Here is a 14,103-nt window from a genome sequence, read left to right on the forward strand (position 1 = left end):
AGGTAGGGTGCATTTGCTAGTCTGATTAAAGTTTTAAAATCTGTTTAAACTATTTTGAAGAGCATGGGAAAGGATTAAGTCCACAAGAGTAGATGATTATAACTATTGAAACTGATCCTCTCTGGCTTTTTGGGGGGATGGGGAGTGCTAGCACATGTGGAAGTTCCTCAGCCTAGGGATTGAGCCCATGCCAGAGCAGTAGACAATGCCAGATCCTTAACCTGGATCCTTAACCTGCTGAGCCACCAAGGAACTCCCTCTGGTTGTTCCTGTTTTTTTTTTTTTTTTTTTAACCCAAGTGCTGACTTATTTCCTTATCCATTGCTTCTAATAAGGTTATGCTTTATGATTTAAACTATTATATTCTCGATTTAGATTTAAGTTTATCTGGTTCAAGTTCAGTTCCAAATAAATGCATGCTTTATGCTTAATTCTTTGAACAGCCTATATGTTAATTCTTTGAACAGCCTGTATGTTAATTCTTTGAACAGCCTGTATGTTAAGATTATAAACTATCTTAGATAAATGCTTTGAGTGATAGGTGCTATAAGCATTTTCCAAACCATTTGGAAAAGCCATATTCTTGAAATTGTATTTACAGTAGCTTTATTGCATGCTCCTTATACCGAAGAAACAGAAATTCCTCATTTTTAAAATTGACAGTAGGAGCTCCCTCTGTGGTGGAATGGGTTAAGAATCCAACTGAGGTGGCTTGGGTCGCTGCAGAGGTGCAGGCTTGATCTCCAGCCTGGTGCAGTGGGTTAAAGGATCCAGCATTGCTGCAGTTGCAGTGTAGGTTGCAGCTGCAGCTTGGATTTGAGCCCTGGCCCAGGAATTTCCATATGCCGAGGGTATGGCCATAAAAAGTTTTAAAAAATAAAATCAGTGGTAAATTTCTAAAAATTGCAGAGTTAGGTAAATTGATGTAATTAAGACTTAAGCACCAGCCTGTGAACCATCATCAAACTCATAAACATAAGAGTGTCTCGGTCTTTTGGAGTTCACCTAGTGCTACAGGTAAGGATTGCTAATGAGATATGTGGCTGCATAACATTGCGGGAGGAGCACTGCACGCACCTTGGTTGATTGAGCTACGCACCTTGTATCTCAGGCTTTTATCTGTGTGACTTGCCCTTCCTGACTCAGAAGGCCACTGCAGAAATGGTTTAGTACTTGCAGAATCACCTTGTTCATTGTAGAACATACAAATATAAGGTATTGCGTTTTTTTCCCATCATACTTTATAGATGACTGTCACATTCATAAAATTATACTTTAAGCATTTCTCTTAAGCTTATGCTATAGTTGGTACTGGAAAAGACAAAACATTTCCCAATATAGATGATAGATTGATGGAACCCATGCATGGAATTACTTGAAATATGGAGTTCCCGTCCTGGCGCAGTGGAAATGAATCCAGCTAGGAACCATGAGGTTGCCGGTTTGACCCCTGGCCTCGCTCAGTAGGTTAAGGATCTGGCGTCACTGTGAGCTGTGGTCGCAGATGCGGCTTGGATTTGGCGTTGCTGCGGCTGTGGCCGGCAGCTGTAGCTCTGATTAGACCTCTAGCCTGGGAACCTCCACATGCCCAGGGTGTAGCCCTAAAAAGGCAAGAAATTACTTGGAATATATCGATAGCATACTGTGCCTTGTTGGGAGATTTGAGATACTCAGGGTTCTCTAACTCTAAAAGGGGTTTTTAAAAATCCTGCAGCATCTGACACTTGGCATGTTCCTGGCTCATTCTTCTTAATAAAAGGATAAAGAGTTTAGGAAATCATTAAATAAGTGCTTATAAATCTGTCTAGCAGAGGAATTATTTAAACAAGAGGCACTTTGATGGAAACCTGCTTTAAGTACAGGTTTAAGGATAGCCCCTTCCTCTACCTTGTAGAATTGAGGTTTTTAATTTAACTTCGGTATTCAAAATAGTGCCATAAATGTTTATAGGGCCATGAGTGTGATCTGAAAGAACTTCATCCAAAAATGTCCTAAAAATAAAGACCTAAACCAAGGGGCCACTTTTTTTTTTAAACTAAAAACCTAGTAAACACCGCTGCATCATTTGTCATCCTGTTTGGGAGGTCATGAAAAATGTTGATTGCATTAGTTTAGAACCGGGATATAGTTTGAACTCTTCTCAGTGTTTGAAGTTTCAGAATTGTATTGTTTTCACATTAAAATGGCCATTAAGGTGTCCAGTAGGTTTGATCCACCTATGCGTATGTAACTTTTTCTATGGCCGGATTCATTCCTTTCATGAAACTAATTTGTAATCTAAAGTTACATTAGGAAAATTCCGTTTACTTTTCTTGTGAAGTTAAATATTCTTAACAGTTATGGTTTCTAGCTAAGTAATTATAGTTAAATATTTTTAATGCCTTCTATCTTGTAGTGAACATTTGATTTTTTTGGCTGTTGTTGTTAGAGCATTCATTCATTCTCCAGATGTTTACCAAGCACCTGCTTTATACCAGTCCCTTGTTAGATGCTGGGGGAGTGGGTAGTGGTGAGCAAGAGCAGCAGAAAGAGGAAGAAGATTGCTTCTAAAGAAGGGTACTTAGGAGTTCCCGTCGTGGCTCAGTGGTTAACGAATCCGACTGGAAACCATGAGGTTGTGAGTTGGGTCCCTGGCCTTGCTCAGTGCGTTGAGGATCCGGCATTGCCGTGAGATGTGGTGTAGGTTGCAGACTTGGCTCGGATCCCGCGTTGCTGTGGCTCTGGTGTAGGCCGATGGCTACAGCTCGGATTTGACCCCTAGCCTGGGAACCTCCCTCCGTAGGCCACAGGAGCAGCCCTAGAAAAAAGACCAAAAAAAAAAGAAAAAAGGGTACTTGTTATTTTATTCTCTGATGCCTCTCTCTTACTACTCTGTCTCCTGCAAGTGTCTTCCATAGGGCTGTGTATATTGGAGAGCTTACAGGAAAAGCTTAAAGAAAAGATGGGGACCAAAATAGTAATTAATGTCTGTAGGTAAAGTCGAGTTTTAAGTTTTAATTAAACCTGAAAAGGATAGGAATACAGAGAAGAAAGGGAGAAATGTAGTTGCAATAATCAGAGTAATGGACATGTACAAGATGTCTTTTTAAGGCTATGTATGTTAAGTTCTAAATACCTGACATGTGAAATGCAAACGGCTGATATATTTCATAGAAGCCTAGAGCTGGAAGACTGGGGAAGTGAAGTCCTCTACCTAAAGTTTCTATCACTGTAGGTGTTCCTCTGTTAATAGCTGTTTGTGCGTTGCTGATAATCTGCAGTGGTGTGGAAATCACTCTCTCACTATTTGTTGTGTTTTGGAGACAACGCTAATACTTTGTTTCCGTTTTTACTACTGAAAGGAAAGCTACTTTGCTGTAACTTTCTCTTGATCTTAGTTCTGCCTTTCTGAGCTACGTAAAATCAATTTAACAGCTATTCTACATCTCTGTCTTTATGATGTATGAAAACAAGCTCAGTATGTATTTTTAGAACAAATGAATGGCTGTCCCTTCAAGATTTTTCTTCTCCATAATGTAAAGGGGAAATTCGATAAAGTCAGTTTTGTGAAAACAGAGATAGGCAGCCAGTGTAATGGAAGGAGTCTGTGATAGCTGGTTCAGAATATGTTTTTTGGACTTCTCATACAGAACCAAACATAATGGGATTTTTTTGTGTTTTGTTTATTTGTTCGTTTGCTTTTTAGGGCTGCACCTGCAGCATATGGAAGTTCCCAGGCTAGGGGTCGAATTGGAGCTGCAGCTGCCAGCCTACACCACAGCCACAACAACGTCAGTTCCAAGCCATGCCTGCGACCTACACCACAGCTTACGGCAACGATGGATCCTTAACCCATTGAGCGAGGCCAGGGATCAAACCCACAACCTTATGGTTACTAGTTGGATTCATTTCTGCTGCACCATAATGGGAACTCTAGAACATACTATTTTTAATTAGAGTTTGCATTTCCTGAATACAGACAAGGTTAAATAATTGGAGAGAGTGTGTTAATTCTCAGGAAGTTAACCCTCAAATTAGAACATGACATAAATAGTCCACAATGAGGGTGGATTAAATGGAGTAAATAATTGAGTTGGTTCTATGGTACAAATTTCGGTTCTTTTTTGGGGCCATGTCCATGGCTTGTTAAAGTTCCCAGGCCAGGGATCTAACCCGCGAAGAGTTTTACTTGATACTCCTTTCTTTTTATACGAAAATGGTCTGGTGACTGCAAATTTTTCCATCAAGGCCATAAATTTTTTCTTTTCTTTTTTTTTTTTTTTTCTAGGACCGCACTCAGGGCATATGGAGGTTCCCAGGCTAGGGGTCTAATCGGAGCAGTAGCCACTGGCCTATGCCAGAGCCACAGCAATGCGAGTTCTGAGCCGCATCTGCGACCTACACCACAGTTCATGGCAACGCCGGATCCTTAACCCACTGAGCAAGGCCAGGGATCAAACCCGAAACCTCATGGTTCCTAGTTGGATTCGTTAACCACTGAGCCACAACGGGAGCTCCACCATAAATTTTTTATGGCTGGAAACTTGTCGCTAGTTCACTATTGTATTTTCATACTTAGCATAATGGAAAACTCAGAAAAAAACTTTGCTGAATAAATAGATGATTATGTAATAAATCTAGTATGTTTGACATTTTGTATTTTTTCTTTAATGTTTTTTCTTCCTATATTAGTGGTCAGTGAAGATCCTGTAATCAGCCTGCGTAGACCCCCTCTAAGAAGCTCAAGATCTGGTAAGAGATTGTTTTGTCTATTGATTCGACTTTTTAATATTTTAAATAGGATACTGCATGTATTTATATGGTTCAAATTTCAAAAGTTTCTATAAAATCCAAAAGTCTCCTTGCCCCCTCTGTCTTTTATCCACCCAGTCACCTCATCAGAGGCAACCATTGTTGCCAGTTTCTTAAGTATTTTTCCAGAGATATTTTATGGAGATATAGGGAAATTCATGTGTAAATGATCTTTTCCTCTCTTTTTTTAACCCAAATTTTGGCTCAATAAATACTCTTTTCTGTTTCTTCTTACTCTTTTTTTTTTTTTTAATGTTTACTTAAAATATTTTGAGACATCTTTCCCTGTAAGTATATAAAGGATATCCTCATTCTTTTTAAGAGGTTGTTTCTTATGTGTGGCTGTAATTCTTTTTGTTAGTGTAATGGTTTTAAATTAGGGTTAGGGAATTTTTATTCCTCCCAGTATAATGCTAATAAAAAATTCAAGACTGAGGCTTTGTGGCTCAGGGCTATTAACTTTCCTTGCCTCAGTTATATTTCTTTGTAACTAAAACCTTGAAAGTATTGTCCTTAAAAGGATTTCATGACTGTGGAAGAAAACTAGTAACGGCATTCAAAGAGGTCCCCTTCTCCTTCTAGAGTTTATTGGCCGCTAAGGGTGCTTTAATGTGGGAACTAAAAACGAAGCATATTTCTCATCATATAAGGTTTCTACTCCTCTCCATTCCCTTTAAAAAAGAATTCGGGAGCTTGCTTTGGCAGCACCTACACTGGAATTGGAAGGGTACCGAGACGATTAACATGCCCCTGAGCAAGGATGACATGCAAACTCCTGAAGCATTCCATATTAAAAAAAAAAAAAAAAAGAATTAGATTGATTTTTTTTTTTTTTTGACAGATGGCTGTCCTTTTAAGTGTAATGATAAAAATCTCAAGGTTTTGATGCTGAACTGTAGTAAAGAAACATATGATACATTTCCTTTTAAGCTCTAATAATTTTCCTGCTGTCTCTTGCAGATTCGGCATACAAAACAAATGGAAGTACTAAAATGAGTGAATTAGGTTTGTTTATCTCTAATTCTGACAGGTTCTCTGTGAGGGTTCTAATTATCAGCAGAATACAGGGGTACATTCATTTGGTCCCTGGCTCGAGAGTATCACTTTGTTCATTTTCTCGGCTTGAGGAACAGTGTCCTTAGGACTGTGACCTTTCTTAGTAATTAAGCCTTGGTTTTTATTCTCTCTGAAATGGTCTTTTGTTATATTATTGTTTAAATTTGTGTAGGAAACTGTAATAACAGATACATTTTAGCTTTTCTTGGCAGTTGTTAAGTCCACAGTATTGAGAGAAAGCAGGTATCAGTTTACCATTAAGGTCTTTTTGTTGATTTAGGAAGTGAATTGGAGATTTTTCACAGTAAGTTCAGCGTCCTTTGCCGTGTTTATCGAAGTGGTTTCAAGTTTTTTCAGTGTTTTCCTTGGTGTAGTACATGAGCTACCGAGATATGTGTGTATTGATTGTGGTTGGATTTAGGCTTAAGTTACAGTTCTTTTCTAAATTTGGAGATGAGTCAAAAGGAGGGAAGCTTCATTTTTCTTTATAAATAGTTGCAGCTTGTTTTACATTTGTCCTTAACTTAAGCTCAGGCTCCTTTTTCTTAGAGACTTCAGGATTTACAGTGTCTGGGTACTGAAAACGATTCACGCAGTGTACAACTTAGCACGTTTACTTCTCCCCACCAGAGTTTCTCAAATGCTCTATTTAAAAACTTTTTAAAAAATCTTTTAAAGTCATACCGTCTTAATTAGAACTTGGAACTGAAATAGTCTAGCACTTTTATTTTTTTCTCTAGGCTAGATTTAGAAATCATTTCTGTAAGTACTTTATAATAAAAACTGACTTTAAAAAATAGTGCTTGCCAGCTTAAAGGAAATTCCTGTGAGATCAATATGGAAAATGACACCATCTGCTGTTTTTATTTTTTTTTTAAATAGTAATGCTAGTACATCTTGGAGTGTATACAATGGCTATTCATGGAACTTGAACACTAGTAATGTCTGCAGACTATTTTTTATTCTCTTTTTCTTGCTGCCTTACTATCTGATTTCTAAAGCATGATTGGCATTGAATAATTCATCTTAAAAGTTACCTTTCTTAATATATAGCCGGGCTCCACAAACCATAGTCTCTAAGTGAAATCTGACATGCAGTCCTCTTTGCGTACAGCCTATGAGTGAAGAAAAGATTTTTACATTTTGTGAAATAAACACACACACTGACATATGATAGAGACCTCATGTGTCTCAAAAAGCCTAAGATAGTCACTGTTCTGCTCTGAAGGGGAGAAAGTTTATCAGTCCCTGATTACATCAGTGGCAGAAATGAAGGCAGCACATTAACAAAATTGCCATTTGTTTGTTCTAAGAGTAAATTCAGAGAGTTAAAATACTTGCCTGGCCCGTAGATTTATTGTAACATTCCACACTAGATTTTGTTGACAACACAAAAAAACAGGAGACATAATGACTTCTGTATTCTATCTAGTATTCTCTTTGAGAAAGTATGATAATCTCACTTCTGAATCTTCATATCTTTGTCTCCAGACACAACATGATAAACGAAGTTTACACTTCCTCACATTCCACAGGTCTCTAGGAATAGGAAAGTCTATAGTAGAAATATGCCTGGGGCTTTGTCCGTGCCAGGTAAAAGAAAGTGAGCAGAAAGTGATACAGTTAGTGGACGGTCTCCATCAGAGGAGGTGGTTGTAAGTAACCTATTTTTACAGCAAACATGAAGACCTAGGGCTTTTGAAAGTACCTTTTCCAAATTGGTTGAAATTGTTAGAAAAGTGACATCTCCTTAATAGCATATTGAATTATTGCCATTGTCGAAAAGCCACAGCTTTGGGGAGTTCCCGTCGTGGCTCAGTGGAAACGAATCTGACTAGTATCCATGAGGATGCAGGTCCGATCCCTGGCCTTGCTCAGTGGGTTAAGGATCCAGCGTTGCTGTGAGCTGTGGTGTAGGTCGCAGATGCGGTTCCGATCTGGCATTGCTGTGGCTGTGGCGTACATCAGCAGCTATAGTTCGGATTTGACCCTAGCCTGGGAACCTCCACATGCCTAGGTTGCAGCCCTAAAAAGGCAAAAAGACAAAAATAAATAAGCCACAGCTTTTACCATTTCTTATAATAACTTTTTAAATTAAGAGTATTATTGCTCCAAATAGGATTTTAATTTCTTAAAATGTCTGCATCAGTGTAGAGAAGAGTAATATCTTTTTAAAATAATATTTTTAGGAATTGCCTTGTGACACAACAGGTTACGGACCCAGCATTGTCACTGCAGCAGCTTGGGTTCAGTCCCTAGCCCCAGAACTTCCACATGCCACTGGCGTAGCCACAAAGAAAAAAAGGCAATTTTTTTTTTTTAACGCTTTAACTTTCCACATGTAGCAATCAGGAAGTTTAAAGTAAAGGAAGCTGAATAATAAAAGAGGGAAATGAAATTAAAATTTATGTAGTCATAGATACTACTGGTTTATTTTCAGATTATATTTAAATATTTATCTGAACATTCTTTGTAGCTTGGGTTAAAAAGAAAATGAAGTGTTAAACAGTGGCGTGTGTTGGAGTTCCCGTCGTGGCGCAGTGGTTAACAAATCTGACTAGGCACCAAGAGGTTGTGGGTTGGATCCTTGGCCTTGCTTAGTGGGTTAAGGATCCGGTGTTGCCGTGAGCTGTGGTGAAGGCTGCAGACGCAGCTCAGATCCCGCGTTGCTGTGACTCTGGTGTAGGCTGGTGGCTACAGCTCCGCTTCAACCCCTAGCCTGGGAACCTCCATATGCTGCAGAAGCGGCCCTAGAAAAGGCAAAAAGACAAAAAAAAAAAAAAAAGGTGGCGTGTGTGTGTGTGTGTGTGTGTGTGTGTGTTTGTAGTAATAGTTGCCTAAAGAAGTGCCCTACTCTGTGGAAGAGGTCAGGAACATTTTTATGGAGATAGCATTTGAACTGAATTTTGAAAGATGAAGAGCAGGCAGAATGGGGAAGGAAAGCTGCAAATACTACAGTTTGTCTTGTAATAGAATGTCACTATTGTACTTTTAGAGTCCATGCAATGTGAGAAACTCTTTACTCTTTAGAGATAGCATTCTCACATTAGCTGTGGCTCTTTGAGATACCTTATGTTAAATTTTAAAATGATCAAATGCTAAATTGGTAGACGTAAATTTCTAGAGTTTCATTTTCTAAAGTGAGAAATGTGTTTATAGCCAAGATAAAAGCCTATTACAATGATGATTATTTATCAGGTAAGTAGGATGTATTATTATTTAAGCTGCCTAGTTCATAAAATACTACTGGATTATGAGACACGAAATACTGTTTTTCTGTTCTTAGTGGTATTATTAAGATAGCCTTGCTTGACATGTTATTGTTTTTGTCTTGGGTACTGCTGATAAATACTTATTGTTAGGAGCAAAGAATTCTAAATAAAGCATCTGTAGACACTAGATTAAAAGTTACAAAATGGGTGCAGTCCTAAAAAGCAAAAAAAAAAAAAAAAAAAAAGTGTTCAAAAATAGATTAAATCTGTGATTTATTAAATACTTCAAATATAACGTATTAGAGGTATTAAAAGGAAATAGGGAACTCCATTTATAAGCTGGTTAAAAGATAATTCTTGAGAGTTCCCGTCGTGGCTTAGTTGTGACAAACCCAGCAAGTATCCATGAGGACGCAGGTTTGATCCCTGGCTTTTCTCAGTGGGTTAAAGATCTGTCATTGCTGTGAGCTGTGGTGTAGATTGCAGATGAGGCTTGGATCCCTCGTTGCTGTGACTGTGGTGCAGGCCAGCAGCAACAGCTCTGATTCAACCCCTAACCTGGGAACTTCCCGTATGCCTCGGGTGTGGCCCTAAAAAAAAAAAAAAATTCTTAAATCTTCCCCCATGCTAATTAGAACATAAACAGAAAAAAAAAGGAGATTGCGTTTTAGGCAACCTGGTATATAAAGTATTGATTATTAGTTAATTGGCTCTAGACATAGTGACCTGGAACTTCACAAGTATGTAGAAATAAATTATATGAGGATGAAAAAGGGAGGGATTACTGTACTATTTATTTTTTCTGATAGCTCAGTGAATAGTGTAAATCTTAAACATATTTTTCTTTCCATTAATACAGATTCAGAAATCAGTTCAGCCTTAAATTTTGTTACACCAGATAATTTTTCAGCTACATAAAATATAATGTCCTAATATAAATGTAACTGTAGCAAAGCTACTGTATTATATGACTTACACTTAGGTGTTGTTGGAACCTGCCATTTTAGGAAGAATTCACTTCTCAGCCTTCGTCATTTATTCATTTATCCAAAATATTATTTAGGGTGACTTTTTGGTTGCACATGTGAGGTGCGTGGAAGTCACTACTTCAACTTAAGAACAAGTCAAAAACTGACAGCTGAAAAATCAACAACTCTTCTTATATCTGTAAGAGAGGAAAGGACCCAGGTCAGACTGCTGCCCCCAGGATTGGAGAAACAGGCAAACATAGGACATCATGGCTTACTGGCATATGGACTCAGAAGCATAAGCCTCTGCACGAGGTAGTACTGGAAAACCTGAGCCGCAGTTGATGAATTGCTAGAGGCTCAGCATGAACATAACTGAGAGTTAAAAATTCCAGGAGGACCCAGTGAAAGGGGGGCTCGTACTCTATTGTGAGGTTTACCTCCAGAAGCTCAACCAGACTCCCCCTGATAAACATCAGCACAAGATCCCATCTTGCTTCTGCAAGGGAGAAGGGGAAGGAAACATTTTGAAAGATTCCAGGGCACGTGTTCTTAACAAGGCAAGTCCTCCGGGAAATCTAGTTAACTAGAGCCTAACCTACTGTGTTATTATCAAAGCTCAACTGACCTGAGGGGAGGTAATTACTCAGCTCCAGACCACTCTGGACATGCTGTCCCACCTAAAGGGGGAAGAGGGACAAAAAGAAAGGAATTGTTGTGAAGTTCATGGTCCAGAGGTATAAAGCTTACTAAAAAACAGAAACCTAGAACTATAGAATACTTCCCCTCTCCCAATACCACCACCATATTACTAAAGGCTTATTTATAGCTGGTTTTTTTTTTAGCCAGTATCTTGTGTCCAGCTATCAAAAAAATTAGTGAGAAATGCCAAAATGAAATAAACATAGTTTGAAAAGATACAGTAAACAGCAACTAGATGTGGCAGGGATGTAGAATTAACAGACCAGGAATTTAAAGTAATTATGATTAATATGCTAAGTAAGGGCTCTAATGAATAAAGTAGACAGCATGCAAGAACAGATGAATAATGTAAGCAGAGAGAAATCCTAAGAATCAAAAAGAAAGACTAGAGATAAAAAAAAAAAAAAAACATTATAACTAAAATGAGGAATGCCCTTGATGGGCTTATTGAACTGGACCCAGCTGAGGAAAGACTCTCTAGAGGCTGTATCAATGGATTCCTCAAAGAAGTGATAATTATGTAAATGATAATTAGCTCATGCTATGCTAATTATATTACAATATATAAATATATCAAATCAACACACTGTACACCTTACACAATGTTAAATATCAGTTATATCTCAATTAAAAAAGTAGAATCATTGGAGTTCTCTTTTGACTCAGTGGGATAAGGATTTGGCATTGTCACTGCCACAGCTTAGGTCGCTGCTGCGGTGCAGGTTTGATCCCTGGCATGGGAACTTCCACATGCTTTGGGTGCAGCCAAAAAGAAAAAAAAAAAGAATCATTGAAAACCTGAAAGCAAAGAAAATGACTGAATAATACAGACTATCCTCTACTGTACAACAGTTAACAAAAGGTATAAGGTACTCATATTATGAATAACAGAAGGAGAAGGAACAGAAGAAACATTGGAAACCATAATGACTGAGAATTTCCCAAATTAATGAAAAATACTAAACTTCAGATCCAGGATGCTCACAAACACCAAGCAGGATAAATGCCAAAAAAAAAAAAAAAAAAAAAAAAAAATCATTTTTAAAACACAGTAAGTCATAGATACAGAAAAAATCCCAAAAGAAGCCAAAGGAAGAAAATAAGTGACCTGTATAGAAATAAAAGAATTACATCTAACATCTCAGAAACCAGGCACCCAAGGAGAGATTGGAGTGAAAGATTTAAAGTATTCAAAGAAAAATATACCACCAACCCTAGCAGAGTTTGTCTTGCAAAATTATCCTTCAAAGGTGAAGCCTCTGCCCAGGCTAAGGAAAAAAAAAAAAAAAAAAAAAAAACCTGAGGGGGAAAAAAAGATAGGACATAAATTGCTAATGTCAGAAATTAGAGAGGGAACGCTGTATAAGATCCCATGGAAATTAAAAGGATGACACAACTGTGTTATGAACAACTCTGCTCCCACAGATTCGACAACATAACCTAGATGAAATGAACGGATTCCTTGAAAGCGTAATCTGCCAAAACTTACTCAAGAAGACATAAGTGACCCTAGTCAATCTATACCTCTTAACATAAATTGAATCAATATGAGTAACCTTCTAAAGCAGAAAGCACCAAGCCCAAATGAATTTACTAGTAAATTCTATCGAACATTTAAGGAAGAAATTAAACCAGTTCTCTACCACTTCTAGAATAGAAGCAAAGAAAGTACCTTCTGACTCATTCTTTGAGGTCAGCATTATGCTAATATCAAAACCAGACAAAGGCATTATGAGAAAAACTATAGACCATTGTCAGAAACACAGCAGAGTGAAACATCTACCTTTGTCTTTCTCCTACACTCCACAACCAGTGAAATACCCACAACTCAACAAAGGTGTCTCTACCCAAACAGTAGGATTCTAGAGAATTACACACATCTATACATCTAAGGATGGGTGGATTCTAGGAACAGTGGAGGCGGGGCCTGCAATTCAGGTCCTTTGATGGGGACAGCAGAGCCCACAGCCTGGAAGACTCCAGTAACAAGAAAGGCTGCTCACATGACTCTAGCTAACTGACTGCACTGGCACCCACAGCCACAGGTAACTGGGCAGTAGCAGTGGTGGGGCCTGGGACACCATCCCAGTAGCCACTGAGGTGCCCACAACCACAGCCCCAGCCATCTGCCATGTACAGTGATGGAGCCTGCAAACCTTGCAACAGACAAAGTACAGGTCCCTGTGTGTCTCAGGGGATCCCATATGCAAGGAAGGGAAAGAACCCATCATCCTGGTGATAACTGTGGCTCTGGCAGAAATGAAGAGTAATGACCGCGGTGGCACAAAAAGCAACAACAAAGGCACAGAGTCACACCTCTTAGAAGGTGGGGACTGGAAAGTGCCACTCAAACATAACCGGTGGCAGGCAGCTCAAGTAAGAAAAATGAAAAACTTGTGTGATTGTGCCACCTACTGGAAAACAAAGGAGTCTAACTCTTAACTTATCATTTAATGTGAAATGCACAGAGGAGCAATAATTCATCATTTGAACAAGAAGAACCATAGTAATACTATTTCACAAAAAGATGACCATTGTCCAGAAACAAAACTGAAAGTCACAAAATATTGTAACCTGAAATATTCAAAATAACTGTCGTGAAGATACTCAATAAAACTCAGTTTAATGCGCTCAGAAATAAAATTAACCACAGAAGGATTACTTTACCAAAGATAGTGAACCACAGCCCCAGCCATCTGAGGTTGAAGAGAGAAATTCTGGAGTTGAAGAACATAATAAATGAGATGAATTCATTTACATAAGAAGTATTAGAAATAGAGCAAACCATGTGGAAGAGAATTAGCTCAAAGATAGAAATCTAGAAACAATACAAAAAGAGGAAAGAGATATTTTAAAAATGAAGAAATCCTTTGAAAGCTGTCCAGCTCGATTAGGAAGGACAACATTAGGCTAATGGGTATCCCAGGGGAAGGAAGCAGAGAGGGTACTTAAATAACAGCTGAGAAAGTTCCTGTTGTGGCTCAGCAATAACAAGCCCAAATAGTATCCACAAGGATGTGGGTTCGATTCCTGGCCTCGCTCAGTGGGTTAAAGGATCTGATGTTGCTGTGAGCTGTGGTGTAGGTTACAGACGTGGCTTGGATCCCACATCGTAGGCTAGTAGCTGTAGCTCCAATTTGACCCCTAGGGAACTTACATATGCCTCAGGTGTGGCCCTAAAAAGCAAAAGAAAAACAAAAAAACAGAAAAACGAAACAAAAAAAAAGAAATAATTGCTAAGAATTTCCCAAACCTGGGGAAGGAGGTGGATATACAAACCCATGAAACTAAGAGACACCTAAATTCCTTCTATGCGAAAAAACCTCCAAGACATAATGTTAAAATTGTCAAAATTCAGTGTCATTATTCTAAAG

General features: G+C 38.5%; 1 protein-coding gene across 1 annotated transcript in view; it reads left to right on the forward strand.

The window, feature by feature from the left end:
* Window positions 1-14,103, forward strand: part of TOR1AIP1 (torsin 1A interacting protein 1) — a 51,109-nt gene that overhangs the window by 3,807 nt on the left and 33,199 nt on the right. The window contains 1 exon segment of the mRNA XM_021063744.1: window positions 4,672-4,731. Coding sequence (XP_020919403.1) covers window positions 4,672-4,731 — 60 coding nt within the window.

This window comes from Sus scrofa, chromosome 9, assembly GCF_000003025.6.
Source record: "Sus scrofa isolate TJ Tabasco breed Duroc chromosome 9, Sscrofa11.1, whole genome shotgun sequence".
NCBI lineage: Eukaryota > Metazoa > Chordata > Mammalia > Artiodactyla > Suidae > Sus > Sus scrofa.